The sequence below is a fragment of the Gouania willdenowi genome, chromosome 11, assembly GCF_900634775.1.
Source record: "Gouania willdenowi chromosome 11, fGouWil2.1, whole genome shotgun sequence".
NCBI lineage: Eukaryota > Metazoa > Chordata > Actinopteri > Blenniiformes > Gobiesocidae > Gouania > Gouania willdenowi.
In genome coordinates, this window is record NC_041054.1 from 743,320 (window position 1) to 758,386 (window position 15,067).

The 15,067-nt window shown below is 41.5% G+C and overlaps 1 protein-coding gene across 21 annotated transcripts in view; it reads left to right on the forward strand.

Moving 5' to 3' along the window:
* The window catches only part of LOC114471771 (plectin-like), a 105,040-nt gene that overhangs the window by 81,653 nt on the left and 8,320 nt on the right, over positions 1-15,067 (forward strand). For 19 of the 21 annotated variants that reach the window (XM_028460659.1, XM_028460662.1, XM_028460660.1 and 16 more), the window contains 17 exons: positions 1,148-1,309; positions 1,389-1,493; positions 2,557-2,652; positions 2,759-2,884; positions 3,968-4,120; positions 4,225-4,379; positions 4,441-4,567; positions 5,731-5,914; positions 6,057-6,077; positions 6,955-7,112; positions 7,858-8,036; positions 8,109-8,247; positions 9,445-9,801; positions 9,891-9,974; positions 10,100-10,204; positions 10,291-10,389; positions 11,155-14,502. In XM_028460659.1, the coding sequence (XP_028316460.1) occupies positions 1,148-1,309; positions 1,389-1,493; positions 2,557-2,652; positions 2,759-2,884; positions 3,968-4,120; positions 4,225-4,379; positions 4,441-4,567; positions 5,731-5,914; positions 6,057-6,077; positions 6,955-7,112; positions 7,858-8,036; positions 8,109-8,247; positions 9,445-9,801; positions 9,891-9,974; positions 10,100-10,204; positions 10,291-10,389; positions 11,155-14,502 (5,598 nt within the window). The remainder of the gene's footprint in view (positions 1-1,147; positions 1,310-1,388; positions 1,494-2,556; positions 2,653-2,758; positions 2,885-3,967; positions 4,121-4,224; positions 4,380-4,440; positions 4,568-5,730; positions 5,915-6,056; positions 6,078-6,954; positions 7,113-7,857; positions 8,037-8,108; positions 8,248-9,444; positions 9,802-9,890; positions 9,975-10,099; positions 10,205-10,290; positions 10,390-11,154; positions 14,503-15,067) is intronic. The other 2 variants (XM_028460661.1, XM_028460665.1) reach the window with 1 other exon arrangement.

Consider the following 15,067-nt stretch of genomic DNA (forward strand, 5'->3'; position numbering starts at 1 on the left):
ACTATCAGACGGTTAACACAGAAACAATCAATCACACATGCACACAATCACGTTCATTATGGGTAACACTTGTTTGGTTTATTGGAAGTAGTTTTTGAGACATTTTGATCTTGTTTAAGGGATCATTGTTTAGTTAAAATAGTTCATATAAGGGCTCATTTTGATTGCTGTGAAGACACTGTCTGCTCCCACTAGGACCGCTGTCCCTGCTAGCTGCTACATGTTAGCATTAAGGTGCTAGCTGCTACATGTTAGCATTAAGGTGCTAGCTGCTACATGTTTAGCATTAAGGTTCTAGCTGCTACATGTTAGCATTAAGGTGCTAGCTGCAACATGTTTAGCATTAAGGTGCTAGCTGCTACATGTTTAGCATTAAGGTGGTAGCTGCTACATGTTTAGCATTACGGTGGTAGCTGCTACATGTTAGCATTAAGGTGGTAGCTGCTACATGTTTAGCATTAAGGTGCTAGCTGCTACATGATAGCATTAAGGTGGTAGCTGCTACATCTTAGCATTAAGGTGCTAGCTGCTACATGTTTAGCATTAAGGTGCTAGCTGCTACATGTTTAGCATTAAGGTGCTAGCTGCTACATGTTTAGCATTAAGGTGGTAGCTGCTACGTGTTTAGCATTAAGGTGGTAGCTGCTACATGTTTAGCATTAAGTTGCTAGCTGCTATATGATAGCATTAAGGTGGTAGCTGCTACATGTTAGCATTAAGGTGCTACCTGCTACATGTTTAGTATTGAGGCGCTACCTGCTACATGTTTAGCACTGCTTAACATTTTTTGTGTGTTATTGTTCTGTAAATAATTAATCGCAATTAACGCGTAAAAATCCCAGCCCTAGTTTAAACAGCAAAAAATATCAAAAATGTCAAAAGTTGAATATGGAATAATCTAGAGTAAAACCGTGTGTGAATTAACATTCCGTCATTAAAGTGTTACAGTGTATGGTCCTAACGATAAATTAAATTAAATGTGGAATTCCTCAGGGCTCAGAGTCAGGCCTTTTTTTACTCATATATGCTTAGAAAAAGGAAATGTTTTACCGCTATGCTGATGACACTAGACTGTATGTGGACACACTGCCCTAAGGGTTGGAGATTGTTGGGTGTGGATTACTGTAAAGTCACATTTTATCTGCAGAACGCGTCAAAGACCCGTCTGAGCTACCTGGAGCAGCTTCAGCCTTTCGTTTCCTCGGCAACCAAAGAGCTGATGTGGCTGAACGAGAAAGAGGAGGAGGAGGTCAACTACGACTGGAGCGAGAGAAACACCAACATGGTGTCCAAGAAAGACTGCTACTCGGTAGAGTGGACGCGTGGAGGGTTGTTTATATTGATGATGAAGATGATGATGATAACGATGGATCTTTTCTGTGGTCCAGGGTTTAATGAGGGAGTTGGAGCTCAGGGAGAAGAAAATGAACGACGTCCAGGCCACAGGAGACAAGCTGCTGAGAGACGGACATCCAGCCAAGAAAACCATTGAGGTGCATCCAACGCTCTGAGTATCCAACCGGGTTGGGGTCAATTACATTTTTCAATTATCCATGTTCAATTACAACTCAGTTAGGATTACAGTGACCGGTATTTTTTCCCCAATTACAATTAAAATTACAATTATTAATTTCCTCCTGAAAGTCTATTACAATTACCTTCTCAATTACTAAATTTACAATTAATTACAATTACTGAGCCTTTAATAAATAAACCCATAGAACATAACCTTCCTCTTGTGTTAGCTTTCTGTTAGCATCTAATGATAATGGGTAAGTTTTGACCCATGTCTTAAATCAGCTGTAAAATACACTGAAAAATATTATCTATCATCTAATGTCAAAGGACAACAAAAATGACTCCAAAAACACAAAACAACAACAAAAATACACAAAACAAGAGAAAAATATATAAAATTACAGTAAAAATACGCAAAACAAAATGGACAGCAGCAAAAAACTCCAAAAACAGACAAAATGACCGACAAATTGATAAAAGAACAACAAAAATGACTCCAAAAAACACAAAACGACAACTAAAATTCCCAAAACAAGAGGAAAAAACATACATTTCAATAAAAATACAAAAAACTAAATGTACAGCAACAAACTTGCACAACAAGACATCTCTATGGTTAACAGGTCAGTTGTAAAATACACTTAAAATATCTAATTAGTTTCTTTTCTCGTGGTTACCTTGTTAGGCTTTCCTAATCAATGAAAATATTGGTATTAATATTGTTGGTGTGGGCGTCTGAGCCTTTTTCTGTCACTAGATTTAAATTATTTTAAAAATGGTAAAATTATATCTCAAGAGAACAACTGACAGGAAGTGGGAAAAGTTGATTTGAAACATATTTTAATGATTGTTTACTACATACAGTATGTGTAAGATATAGAACTGTAACATTGTTCCACAGCTTTGCCTTTATTTCAATTTTAAATTACAATTAGTTTTTTATAGAATTTACATGACAATTTCAATTACTGTCAAATATAATTACACCATAATTGTAATTATTTGTGTGTGTGTGTGTGTGTGTGTGTCCGTCCTCAGGCCTTCACTGCGGCCCTACAGACCCAGTGGAGTTGGATCCTACAGCTGTGCTGCTGCATTGAAACTCACCTGAAGGAAAACACCACCTACTTCCAGGTGAGTCAAACCCCTCCGACTCTTTATGAAGAATGCTCTCCACATCCTAAATCTTCTTCTTCTTCTTCTTCTTCTTCTTCTTCTTCTTCTTCTTCTTCTTCTTCAGTTTTTCTCCGACGTTAAAGACGCAGAGGAGAAGCTCAAAAAGATGCAGGACACGATGAAGAGGAAGTACTCGTGTGATCGCTCCATCACCGTCACCAGGCTGGAAGATCTACTGCAGGATGCAGCGGTGGGTTTGTTTTCTTTACTTTTGCTACCATAAAAAATACCAGACAATGTAAAAAAAAAAGTAAAAAAAAAAAGTAAATCCTTATTCTGAAGTTGAGAAGTGACATGTTTAGATCATGGGAAAAAGTCCTACGAGGTTTGATTACAGAACAATTGATCTTCAGCTTTACTTAGAAATTCCAAACATATCCACAGACATGGGCAACTGGAGGCCTGGGAGCCACCGGATGGTCACATGACTCCAAAAACACACAAGATGGCTGACAAATAGATAAACAAATAAACATAACACAACAACAAAAATATAAAAAATTATAGTATTAATACAGAAAAGTAAATGTATAGCCACAAAAACAGACAAAATGGTCCAACAACATGATAAAAGGGAACAAAAATGACTCCAGAAACAGAAAACAACAACTGAAATACACTAAAAGAGGAAAAGTATACAAAACAACAATAAAAATATACAAAACAAGTGGAAGTAGAAAAGCACTCGGAGAGCGCACTTTATTTAAACGGTGCCACATTTATTCTTTCTAAGATTTGTCACAAACATGTAAAGAGTACAGCACCGGTACTGGACGGGACATACACACAATGCACTTCCTTACCACCACTACATTACCCATAAGCCACCGCGCTTAAAGGAGCAGGCTCAGGCACAGCTCACATCCACCCATATTGTGAATTCCAGGAGTGATATTTTCTCATTTTTGGTAATCCAGAACATCACAAAAATATAATCAACTGTTCCTTGTCCCATTATCAACATTTCCTGAAAATTTCATCCAAATCCGTTCATAACTTTTCAAGTTTTCTTGCTAACAGACAGACAGACAAAACCTTTCACTCTGCGCTTCACTGTAAAAATATGCAAATTGACAACAACTGTCTTTTTAACAAGATAATTCACAATTTTTTGATGATACGTGAGCAATGTGTGAGTTTATGATCATTTTATTCATATTCTCATTCTACTGAGTTTTGTTTTTTCAGCTTGTTCCACTTGATGCTACGTGTTATTTACATTGTCTCCAGCTGCTCCAGATGTGTTGACTTTGACCTCCTCTGTGTTCCACAGGATGAGAAGGAGCAGATGAATGAGTTTAAAACTCACCTGGAGGGTCTGAAGCGTCGAGCTAAGACCGTCATTCAGCTGAAGCCACGGAACCCGGCCACGCCCATCAAAGGAAAACAGCCAATCCAGGCCGTGTGTGATTTCAAACAGATGGAGGTAAAGGAAGAGAGCAGGGTTTGGGTTCATTACAATTATCCATGTTCAATTACAACTCAATTACGATTAAGTTGACCTGCATTTACGATTTAAACTGTGTGTAGATCACGGTGCACAGAGGAGATGAATGTGCTCTGCTCAACAACTCTCAGCCCTACAAGTGGAGAGTTCTGAACGATCAGGGCAGCGAGGCCGTCGTACCCTCCATCTGCTTCCTGGTTCCTCCGACCAATAAGGACGCAGTGAACAGCGTCGCTGGGTAAGCTTTAACGCGTCAGTCTGACTTTCTGATTGGACGCTGACCTCTGACCTTTCCTCAGGCTGGATGGAAACCTGCAGCGGCTCCAGAACATGTGGCAGAACCTGTTTGTGGACCTGAAGAGTCTCCTGTCCTGGCAGTACCTGATGAGGGACATCCACATCATCAAAACCTGGAACGTCACCATGGTAACAAACCTGCAGATATCCGATTAAACAAGCTGCATTAGCTGTCATCAAATAACAATATATTCCTATTCAGAGTTCATGAAATGTAAACAGAACATTATACGTAGTTGTTTTCTTTTATTGTGATTATTTTGAAACAAACATGTAGGTCACATTAAACAGGCTAAGCCATTTATGGCATTAAAAAGGTTCAGAATAAATGTGCTTGAACATCATTGCAATATTGATCAAATAAAATAAATACTCACACATGTAGAGTTGAAACCAATATGTTGTCATCGAGCTCTGCAGAAGCATGATAACTAGCCACTCAGTTGATTCATGTGTGCTGGAGCAGGGACACATCTAAACGTCTCAGGAATCTGGTCCTCGAGGACTGGAGTCCGGCACCTCTGATCTAAATAATCAGGAAAAGTTAAAGATTCTTTTATTTACAGAAAGAGGATAAAAACAGTTCAGTGACCTGAAAAATAATCTGTGACCGTAGGGGGCAACAGTTCCACTGGTAGGAGACAATGAAGCAGAGAAGAAGAGCTCTCTTAGGGACCTTTACTCTCCCTTAAACTGTGCGCTGACATGCTCTGGTGGCTAAAGTAAGCAAGTAATCACAAACAGTTGAAAAAGCCCGAGCCATGAGAATAGCAGTCCTTTTGGGTGGAAGTCCTTCAAAAGTCGCTAACTTCAGCCACCAGAGCGTGTCAGCACACTGTTTAGTAATCACGCTGTTTTTATCTTTACATCAACATCTTTAATCTTATTATTTAGAGCAACTAAAAGCAGCACAAGATGTTATTTTGACCACAAAAGCTGCTAAATGATCTAAAAATCAGGCTGAATGTTTCACTCCAATAGAAAACAATGGGATGTTTACAGGCAGTGGGGCCGTGTGACATCATCAATCACGTGATTTGAAGATGGAGGAACACAGGCTCTAAAACTGTAAAGTAGTCCTATTTTTAAAAGTTAATAAACCTAATATGGTGCAAAATAATGTGTTTTTTAGACATAGATCTACTAATGAGAACATTTCAAAGGTTTTTGGCCACATTTGTAAAAACAGTGAAGGATCCCTTTAAGGAGCTGTTCATTTAAAGCTACCGCTGAATTTTTACTCTCTTAAACGTGCAGAACTCACCCTCCACGTGTGCTCGCTCTCCTTCCAGTTTAAGACCATGCGGGTGGAGGAGTACCGGTTGGCCCTTAGGAACCTGGAGCAGCACTACCAGGACTTCCTGAGGGACAGCCAGGACTCACAGATGTTTGGTGCTGAGGATCGAATGCAGGTGGAGTCCAACTATAACAAGGCCAACCAGCACTACAGCACCATGGTCAGCTCTGCAGAACAAGGTACCACATCATACTCACCTTGGACCTGGTTATTAGAACACTTTATGTCCCAGTCTGAGGTTCCACTGGGACCAGTCCTCAGTCCTCAGTTATTACTGTATCCAGTCATATGTGTGTGAGTTGACTGTTGTTCACGTTACAGGCTCAGCGCCCCCCCGGGCAGGTAAGGACTTTCAGTTTAAAGTGGCTGATGTGTTGTAGGTGCTTGTTACTGGCTGACCTTCAGTGTGTGTGTGTGTGTGTGTGTGTGTGTGTGTGTGTGTGTGTGTGTGTGTGTTTAACACACTTAGTGCTGCCACCTTTAATCACATGCAGTTTTTTAATCACTGTCAACCTTCCTAACGTGACTGTGGCTGTGCATGGAGAGTCAGAGATGATCTGATTAATCAATGAATGAACACAAAGTGATCGATTAACACGACTGTCAGTCAGTTCACCCACTGGTTTCTAATCAAACAATGATTTCTGTGGACCTTCTGTGTGTTTTTGTTGTCCTGTTGTGGCTGTTTTTGAAAAAATTTTTGTCGTTGTGTGTGTTTCTTGTACTTTTGTGTGTTTTGTTGTCTTTTTTCCTGCATTTGTTGTCGTTTTGTTTGTTTTTGGAGTCATTTTGTGTAATTTTGTATGTTTTTGTTGTTGTGTGTGTGTGTTTCTTGTACTTTTGTGTGTTTTAGAGACATTTTGTGTATTTTGTTGTCTTTTTTTCTGAATTTGTTGACGTTTTGTTTGTTTTTAGTCATTTTGTGTAATTTTTGTCATCATTTGGTTTGTTTTTGGAGTCATTTTGTGTCTTTCTGCCAGTTTATGTGTTTTTGTTGCAGTTGTTATTTTGTGTGTGTTTTGGTTTGTCTTTTTTTATTAAGTATAAAGTCTCTTTAGAGACTCTCTGCCCTATTTGTCTTTGTAGTCATTTTGTGTATTAATGTTGCCGTTTTGTGTACGATTCAAAAGATTCTTTCAAAATAAAATCACTAAAGATAAAGATTTTACAACACTCCTACACAATTAAAGCTGCCTTTTATGTGATGTGTTGCCTCCAGGAGAGCAGGACGAGTCCATGTGTAAAACCTACCTGACAAAGATCAAGGACATTCGTGTGAAGCTGGAGGGCTGCGAGGATCGCACGGTGATGCGTCTCCGTCAGTCTGTGGATAAAGAGCCGCTGAAAGCCTGCGCCATGAAGACGGCCGAGCAAATGGTGACATAACATATCAAACTCTTTCCTTTTATCAAGAAATGCAGGTTCAAAGTTTCACACGAGCACTAAAAACTATAGTATATATATTTTTAAAGGGAACCGTGTTCCTGTAAAGGTCTGTATATTGTAAATCAGAGTTCAATCAGAACGCGTTATTAACGAATGAACTCTTAATTGTCATTGTGCATTCATTTGTATATTTTTGTTGTTGTTTTAAGTGTTTTTGTATTTTCTTCTTTTTCTTTTTTTTTTTTAGTTATTTGTGAAAAAAATACGACATTTTTTCAGGACATTTCCTTAGATTTTTGACATGTTTCGACTGTCAACTCCCAGTCTTCTTCAATGGTGTCTGCTGATCACTTTGATGTTTTCTTGACTTGCGCGTAATAATTTCGAATTTTTGAATATTATGCTGAGGTTTTATTCATTCAGAAAATTTGGACAACTCTGAATAACTTTATTCAGAGTTGTCCAAATTTTGTCTTTAAAAAGAAGACAAAATGAACCTGCTGGAATGATTACGCGCAAGTCAAGAAAACATCAAAATGATCAGCAGCTGCCTCTGAAGAAGGCTGGCAGTTGAAAGTAGAAACATGTCAGACGATCAAAGTAAATTTCCTGAAAAAAAAAAGTTGTCCTATTAAATGAAATCTCATAATATTATTCCAAAAGAAGACAAAATGAACTTGCTGGAATTATTCCGCAGAAGTCAGGAAAACATAAATGTTTTCTATTTCTTTTGCAGAAAGTTCAGTCTGAGTTGGAGGGCCTGAAGAAAACCTTGGACTCCATCACTGAGAAGACAGAGGAAGTCCTTCTGTCTCCTCAGCAGTCTAGCTCCGCCCACCTGCTGCGATCCGATCTGGACGTGACCCAGAAGAAGATGGAGCACGTCTACAGACTGTCCTCCGTCTACCTGGACAAGTGAGAGCCGGCCACGCCTCAGACGGACGTGGAGCTGAGTTCAAGTTTTCATATTTAAACCTTTGGTTCCAGGCTGAAGGCCCTCGATGTGGTGATCAGGAACACCAAGGACGCAGAGGACACGCTGAAGAGCTACGAAACACGTCTGAGAGATGTCGGTAAAATACCTGCCGACAAGAAGCAGCTGGAGGAGCATCGCAGTCAGCTCAAGGTGGAGATCAGTCACCATACGCATCCGTCACTGCGTTCACTAGGGCTGGGTCATATCGGCCATAACTCATTATATGAAAAGTGCTCTATAAATAAAATTTGATTGATTGATTGAAAACTCATATTTGGATTTTTTATCTCAAAATAGCAATATTCGAAATAAATCTAAATAATTTTATTCGAATAAAGTCTTCTGGGTAAATTCACGGTGCTTTAAAATTAAATAAAATTAAATAAATAAATAACTTGTGGGTGTATCACAAACATAGGCAACTAGCATCCCTTAAAAGTAAATGAACAAAATGACAGCAAAAAACACAAATTAACAGAGAAATACACAAAAAAACAACACAAATACTTAATAGGACAACAAAATACACAATAGGAGGAAAAAATACACAAAAAAATCTACAAAAACATGGAAATAAATGGAGAGATACACAGAAGAACAAAAGGACAACAAAATAAATAGGAGAAAAAACCAAGAACAATACCACAAAATATACGAAATGACTCAGAAAGACTTCCAAAAATACACAAAAGAACAACAAAAATACAGAAAAGAAACTATAAAAACGTAGAAACAAATGGAGAAACACAGAAAAGAACAACAAAAATACACAAAAGAACACTAAAAGAGAAAAAAATGCACGATGGGGCAACAGAAATACATGAATGAACAATATACATACCAAAAAATACACGAAATGAAGGACATAGGACAAGAAGATACAAAAAAGGAGTAAAAGAAAATATACAATGGGGCTATAAAATACATAAAAGAACAACAAAAATACGCAAAAAAAAAACCTACAAAAATGTACCAACAAACAGAGAAATACACCAAAAGACAACAAAAATACACAATGGGACATAGATTAACAAACAGCTGCCCAATTTTAGTCACTTTTGGCCTTTTCTCCTCTGAAGGACAGCATGTGTGAGTGAGTTCTGTAGTTTGTTTAGTGGAAGGTCTGGATTATAACAAGCTTTTCATGCTGTTCTAAGAAGAAGAGAAAGCAGTGACTCCTAAAACTAGTATGTTTATACAAAATAAGCTATGAAAATATGCATATATCATCATTACAGGTGATATTGTAATTTTCTATATCTCAAAATAGAAAACTCAATATATCTTGAATCTCGATATATTGCCCAACCCTAGCGTTCGTTCACTCTGATGTGTCTCCTCCAACAGTCAATGAGAACTGAAGCCGAAGGCGACCAGGAAACATTCGACCGTCTCCAGGACGACCTCCGTAAGGCGACGGCCGTTAACGATAAGATGTCCAGGATCCACAGCGAGCGCGACCCAGAGCTGGAGCACTACCGCCACACGGTCAACGGGCTCCTGGAGCGCTGGCAGGCCATGTTGGCTCAGTTTGAACTTAGGCAGCGGAATCTGGACTTGCTGGGACGCAACATGAACTCGTACCGCAACAGCTACGAGTGGCTCATCCACTGGTTAGACGAGGCCAGGACGAGGCAAGAGACCATCCAGAACCTCCCCCTGGGCGACAGCAAAGCCCTCGCGGAGCAGCTGGCCCAGGAGCAGGTACGCTATGAAAGGAGCATCCTGATTGGTCAATACTTCCTCTCTGTGGGCTATTCAATTACACAAAAAGCTCTGTGTTATAATTACAGAAACTGCTCAGAGATGTCGAGGAAAACAAGGACAAGGTGGAAGAATGCCAAAAAAACGCCATTGGCTACATCGACTCCATCAAGGTACGCAGAGATATCTGGGTCAATGACGTGACAAAAAAAGTGCATAACTCTTTCTGCTCGTTTTATGCCAAAAAAGGATGATTTCCGTCATTGTGTCGTCTCAGCTGTCGTTTCTTCTTCTTCAGGATTATGAGTTACAGCTGCTGACGTACAAAGCTCTCCAGGACCCTTTAGCGTCGCCGCTCAAGAAACCACGGATGCAGTGTGCTTCTGATGACGTCATTCAGGAGGTGGGATCACTAGCGTTATCGTTGCCTGACATTTAAAATGATTGGGATCCATCATTACTATTTGTCTACTTGTTGTTTTGTTACAGTATGTAAACCTGCAAAGTCGCTACAGTGAGCTGATGACTCTCACCAGCCAGTACATTAAATTCATCACTGACACACAGCGCCGCCTGCAGGAAGACCAGGTAATAACACACATTTTCAGTCTTAAACGTGAGCTTCCAAAGTGTGCTGATGCTTTCTTTCAATACGGTTATTCGTACCAACCTTCCATACTCTTTATCAGGTTAATGTATTTCGAAGATAAATTAATAGTGTGACCATTTGAGATACATAATCTGCTGACACCTAAATTAATTTGTTTGAGGTATAAAAAAAAAAATTAAGATGTAGTGACAACGAACAGTTTGTGAACCAGAACTTTAATACCAAAGCTTTATAAAGTGTTGAACTTTCCTTGTAGCTGTCTGCCAGTTTGCTCTGAAACACCAGCGAAATATAAGGTTCTTTGCATGCTTCTAATCATTTCCCCTTTAAGATTTCCTTTGTTGATGGAAATCTGTTATGAGCAGTGACTGAACCAATGCAGCAGTGTGGAAAAGTCTTGGTTAATGGATTCAAATGTGGATTTAAAACACACCTGATGCTGCTGCTCATACATTACAAAATTAATGTTGCATTTAAAGTGTATGAGCATGTCAACATTAGTGTGATCTGTGAAAATATGTCCAGCAAAAGTGTGTTGTGTGTCGCTGTGTGCCATTAAATACAAAGACAACAAGCATTTCCCTACGCAACATGTTCTTTCTGTTAATTCCTTCCTTTGCCATAGATACACTTTTAACTGAAGTCATGTATTTACATGCATATGTACCTACATGTTCTGTAACTACTCCCACGCTAACATTTTCTCATTTCCATTTATTCCCTCTATGCATCGACTAATACAGAAAGCCTCAGAGAAACTTAAAGAAGAGGAAAGACAACGATTGGCTGACATTCAGGCCGAGTTAGACAGACAGAGGCAGCTGGCTGAAGTTCAGGCTAAATCTGTGGCTAAAGCAGAACAGGAGGCCGAGACGCTGAAGTTGAGGATGAAAGAAGATGCAAACCAGAGGCAGAACGTGGCCGTGGACACAGAGAAACAAAAGCAGAACATCCAACAGGAGCTGCAGCAACTGAAAAGTCTATCCGAGCAGGAAATTAAATCCAAGAATCAGCAGCTGGAGGAGGCAATGGTCAGCCGAACGAAGATCGAAGAGGAGCTTTACATAATCCGCCTCCAGCTGGAGAAAACCACCAAACAGAAAGGCACTGCAGACGATGAACTACAGATGCTGAGAGACAAGGCCGCGGAGGCCGAGAAGTTCCGCAAAGCTGCTCAGGAGGAGGCGGAACGGCTTCGCAAGCAAGTAGCCGAGGAGGCTCAGAAGAAGAAGAACGCTGAGGATGAGCTGAAACGTAAAGCGGAAGCAGAAAAAGAGGCAGCGAAGCAGAAGCAAAAAGCACTGGATGACCTGCAGAAGTTCAAGATGCAAGCCGAGGAAGCGGAGCGACGCATGAAACAGGCCGAGGAGGAAAAAATCAGGCAGATTCAGGTGGTAGAGGAAGTGGCGCAGAAGTCTGCAAGTTCACAGCTGCAATCATCAGCCGTCGTGTTTACGGAAAAGGCAACAAAACTGGAGGCGTCGCTGAAAAGGGAGCAGGGCACCGTCCTTCAGCTGCAGGAGGAAGCGGAAAAACTGAGGAAACAGCAGGAGGAGGCCAACAAAGCCAGGGAGCAGGCAGAGAAAGAGCTGGAGATGTGGAGGCAGAAAGCCAATGAGGCGCTCCGATTAAGACTGCAAGCTGAAGAGGAAGCACAAAAAAAGAATCAAGCTCAAGATGAAGCGGAGCGGCAGAAGGTTGAAGCAGAGCGAGATGCCAAGAGACGTGCTAAAGCCGAAGAGGCTGCGCTGAAGCAGAAGGAGAACGCAGAGAAAGAGCTGGAGAACCAGAGGAAGTTTGCAGAGCAGATTGCTCAGCAGAAGCTGTCTGCAGAGCAGGAGTGCATTCGCCTAAAAGCCGACTTTGACCACGCAGACCAGCAGAGAGGCCTGCTGGACAGCGAGCTGCAGCGCCTGAAGAACGAAGTGATCAATGCTGAAAAACAGAGAAAACAACTTGAGGACGAGTTGGCAAAGGTCAGGGGCGAAATGGACGCCCTGCTGCAGATGAAAACCAAGGCTGAGAAGGAGACGCTGTCAAAGACAGAGAAAAGCAAGCAGCTCCTGGAATCCGAGGCGCTCAAAATGAAACAGGTTGCCGAGGAAGCGGCTCGCCTGAGATCGGTCGCGGAGGAAGCAAAGAAGCAGCGGCAGATTGCAGAGGACGAAGCAGCCAAGCAACGTGCCGAGGCCGAAAAAATCCTCAAGGAAAAACTGGCCGCTATCAACGAAGCAACTCGTTTGAAGACGGAGGCAGAGATCGCACTGAAAGCAAAAGAGGCAGAGAATGAAAGGCTGAAAAGAAAGGCTGAGGACGAAGCCTATCAGAGGAAGCTGTTGGAGGACCAGGCTGCTCAGCACAAGCAAGACATTCAAGAGAAAATCACACATCTGAAGAGCTCCTCCGATTCTGAGCTGCAGAGACAAAAGACTCTCGTGGACGAAACTCTAAAGCAGAAGAAGGTTGTCGAAGAAGAGATTCACATCATCAGGATTAACTTTGAGAAAGCATCGAAAGAGAAGGCTGATTTGGAGGGGGACTTAAAGAAGCTGAAAAGTATTGCAGATGAGACAGAGAAGAGCAAACTCAAAGCTGAGAAGGAGGCGGAGAAACTGAAGAAGCTCGCAGCGGATGAAGAGAAGAAGAGGAAAGAAGCCGAGGAGAAGGTGAAGAGAATTACTGCTGCAGAAGAAGAGGCGGCTCGACAATGCAAAGCTGCTCAGGAGGAAGTCGAGCGACTGAAAAAGAAAGCGGCTGAAGCCAACAAACACAAAGAACAGGCTGAGAAAGAGGCAGAGAAGCAGGTGGTGCTCGCCAAGGAGGCAGCGCAGAAATGCACCGCTGCGGAGAAGAAAGCTCAGGATGTCGCCAGTAAGAACAAGGAAGGCACTCTCGCTCAGGAAAAGATGAAAGAGGAATTCAACAATGCCAAGAAACTTGCACAAGCGGCAGAAAAAGCTAAAGCTCAAGCAGAGAAAGAGGCCACTGCACTTCGTCAGAAGGCTGAAGAGGCTGAAAAGCAGAAAAAAGCTGCAGAGGATGAAGCTGCCAAACAAGCCAAAGCTCTAAAGGATGCAGAGAAACTGAAAAAGGAAGCTGAAGCAGAGGCTGCAAAGCGAGCAGCAGCCGAGGCAGCGGCTCTCAAGCAGAAGCAGCAGGCTGATGAAGAGATGACCAAACACAAGAAGCTAGCAGAGAAAGCCCTGAATCAAAAGTCCCAGGTGGAAAAGGAGCTGAAGATGGTCAAACTGCAGCTTGAAGAGACTGTTAACCAGAAGGGCTTGTTGGACGGGGAGCTGCAACGACTGAAAGGAGAGGTTGACGATGCTGTGAAACAAAAGGCACAGGTGGAGGCAGAACTATGTCAAGTAAAGACCCAGATGGACACGCTCCTAAAACTGAAGCTCAAAATTGAGGAAGAAAACCGTAGCCTCATGAAGAAAGATAAGGATAGCACACAGAAGTTACTTGCTGAAGAGGCCGAGAAGATGAAGAGCCTGGCCGAAGATGCTGCTCGACTCACTGTGCAGGCTGAAGAGACGGCCAAGCAGAGGCAGATCGCTGAGGCCAACTTGGCTGAACAGAGAGCTCTTGCTGAAAAGATACTCAAGGAGAAGATGCAGGCCATCCAAGAGGCTACGAAACTGAAAGCCGAAGCTGAGGAGCTTCAGAAACAGAAGAACCAAGCTCAGGAGAAAGCTAAAAAACTCCTGGAGGACAAGCAACAGATACAGCAGCGCCTTGACAAGGAGACGGAGGACTTTCAAAAATCTCTGGAGGCTGAGAGAAAGAGGCAGCAGGACGTCTCAGCTGAGGCAGAGAAACTGAAACTAAAGGTTAAAGAGCTCAGTGACGCCCAAGCCAAGGCAGAGAACGAGGCAAAGAAGTTCAAACAACAAGCCGAAGAAGCAAAAAATCGTCTTCAAACCACAGAGAAACAGACGGCGGAGATTGTTGTGCAGAAGTTGGAAACGCAGAGGCTGCAGAGCACAAGAGAGGCAGACGACTTGAACAAAGCCATAAGTGACCTCGAGAGAGAGAGAGCAAAACTGAAAGAGGAAGCGGAGGAGCTGCAGCGAAAATCTCAAGAGGTATTGAGTGCAAATTTGAAAAATTTAGACTAAAGCTCATTTTAAAAACACTAACTACAATAAAGATAAGTTACCCATGGGACTACATTTCTTATAAATTGCAACCCTAAAGTAACACACAGCAATTTATATAAATGTTTCCCCATTCCAATTTCTGACAATATTATTCATGAAATTGTGTTGTGAGAATTGTCACTTTTTTAGATATGGAATGTTTAGCATTTGTATTAAAAGCAATCATTTGGATTTACAAGTTCAGAGAGTTAAAGCAAATGTTCGACATTAAGCTGAGGAATTTTTCTCTATGTGAAGTATTGGAGGTCAAAGTTGGAAGTTTAGCATATTTTTTTGACGCAGTTCATGGAGTAGGGCTCCAGGTCATTTGTTAACAGCTGAAAATAGGAAGCAAAATCGGCAAAGTAAGTTAAGTAAAGAAATTTGCGATAGATATCAGGCCATTGGGGGCTGTCAAAGAGCCTCCATTTTGATTGCCCCCAAAAGTAAATACAAAAAATTACTCCAAATAATACACAAAATGACTGGAGCAAAACAGCAAAGATACACA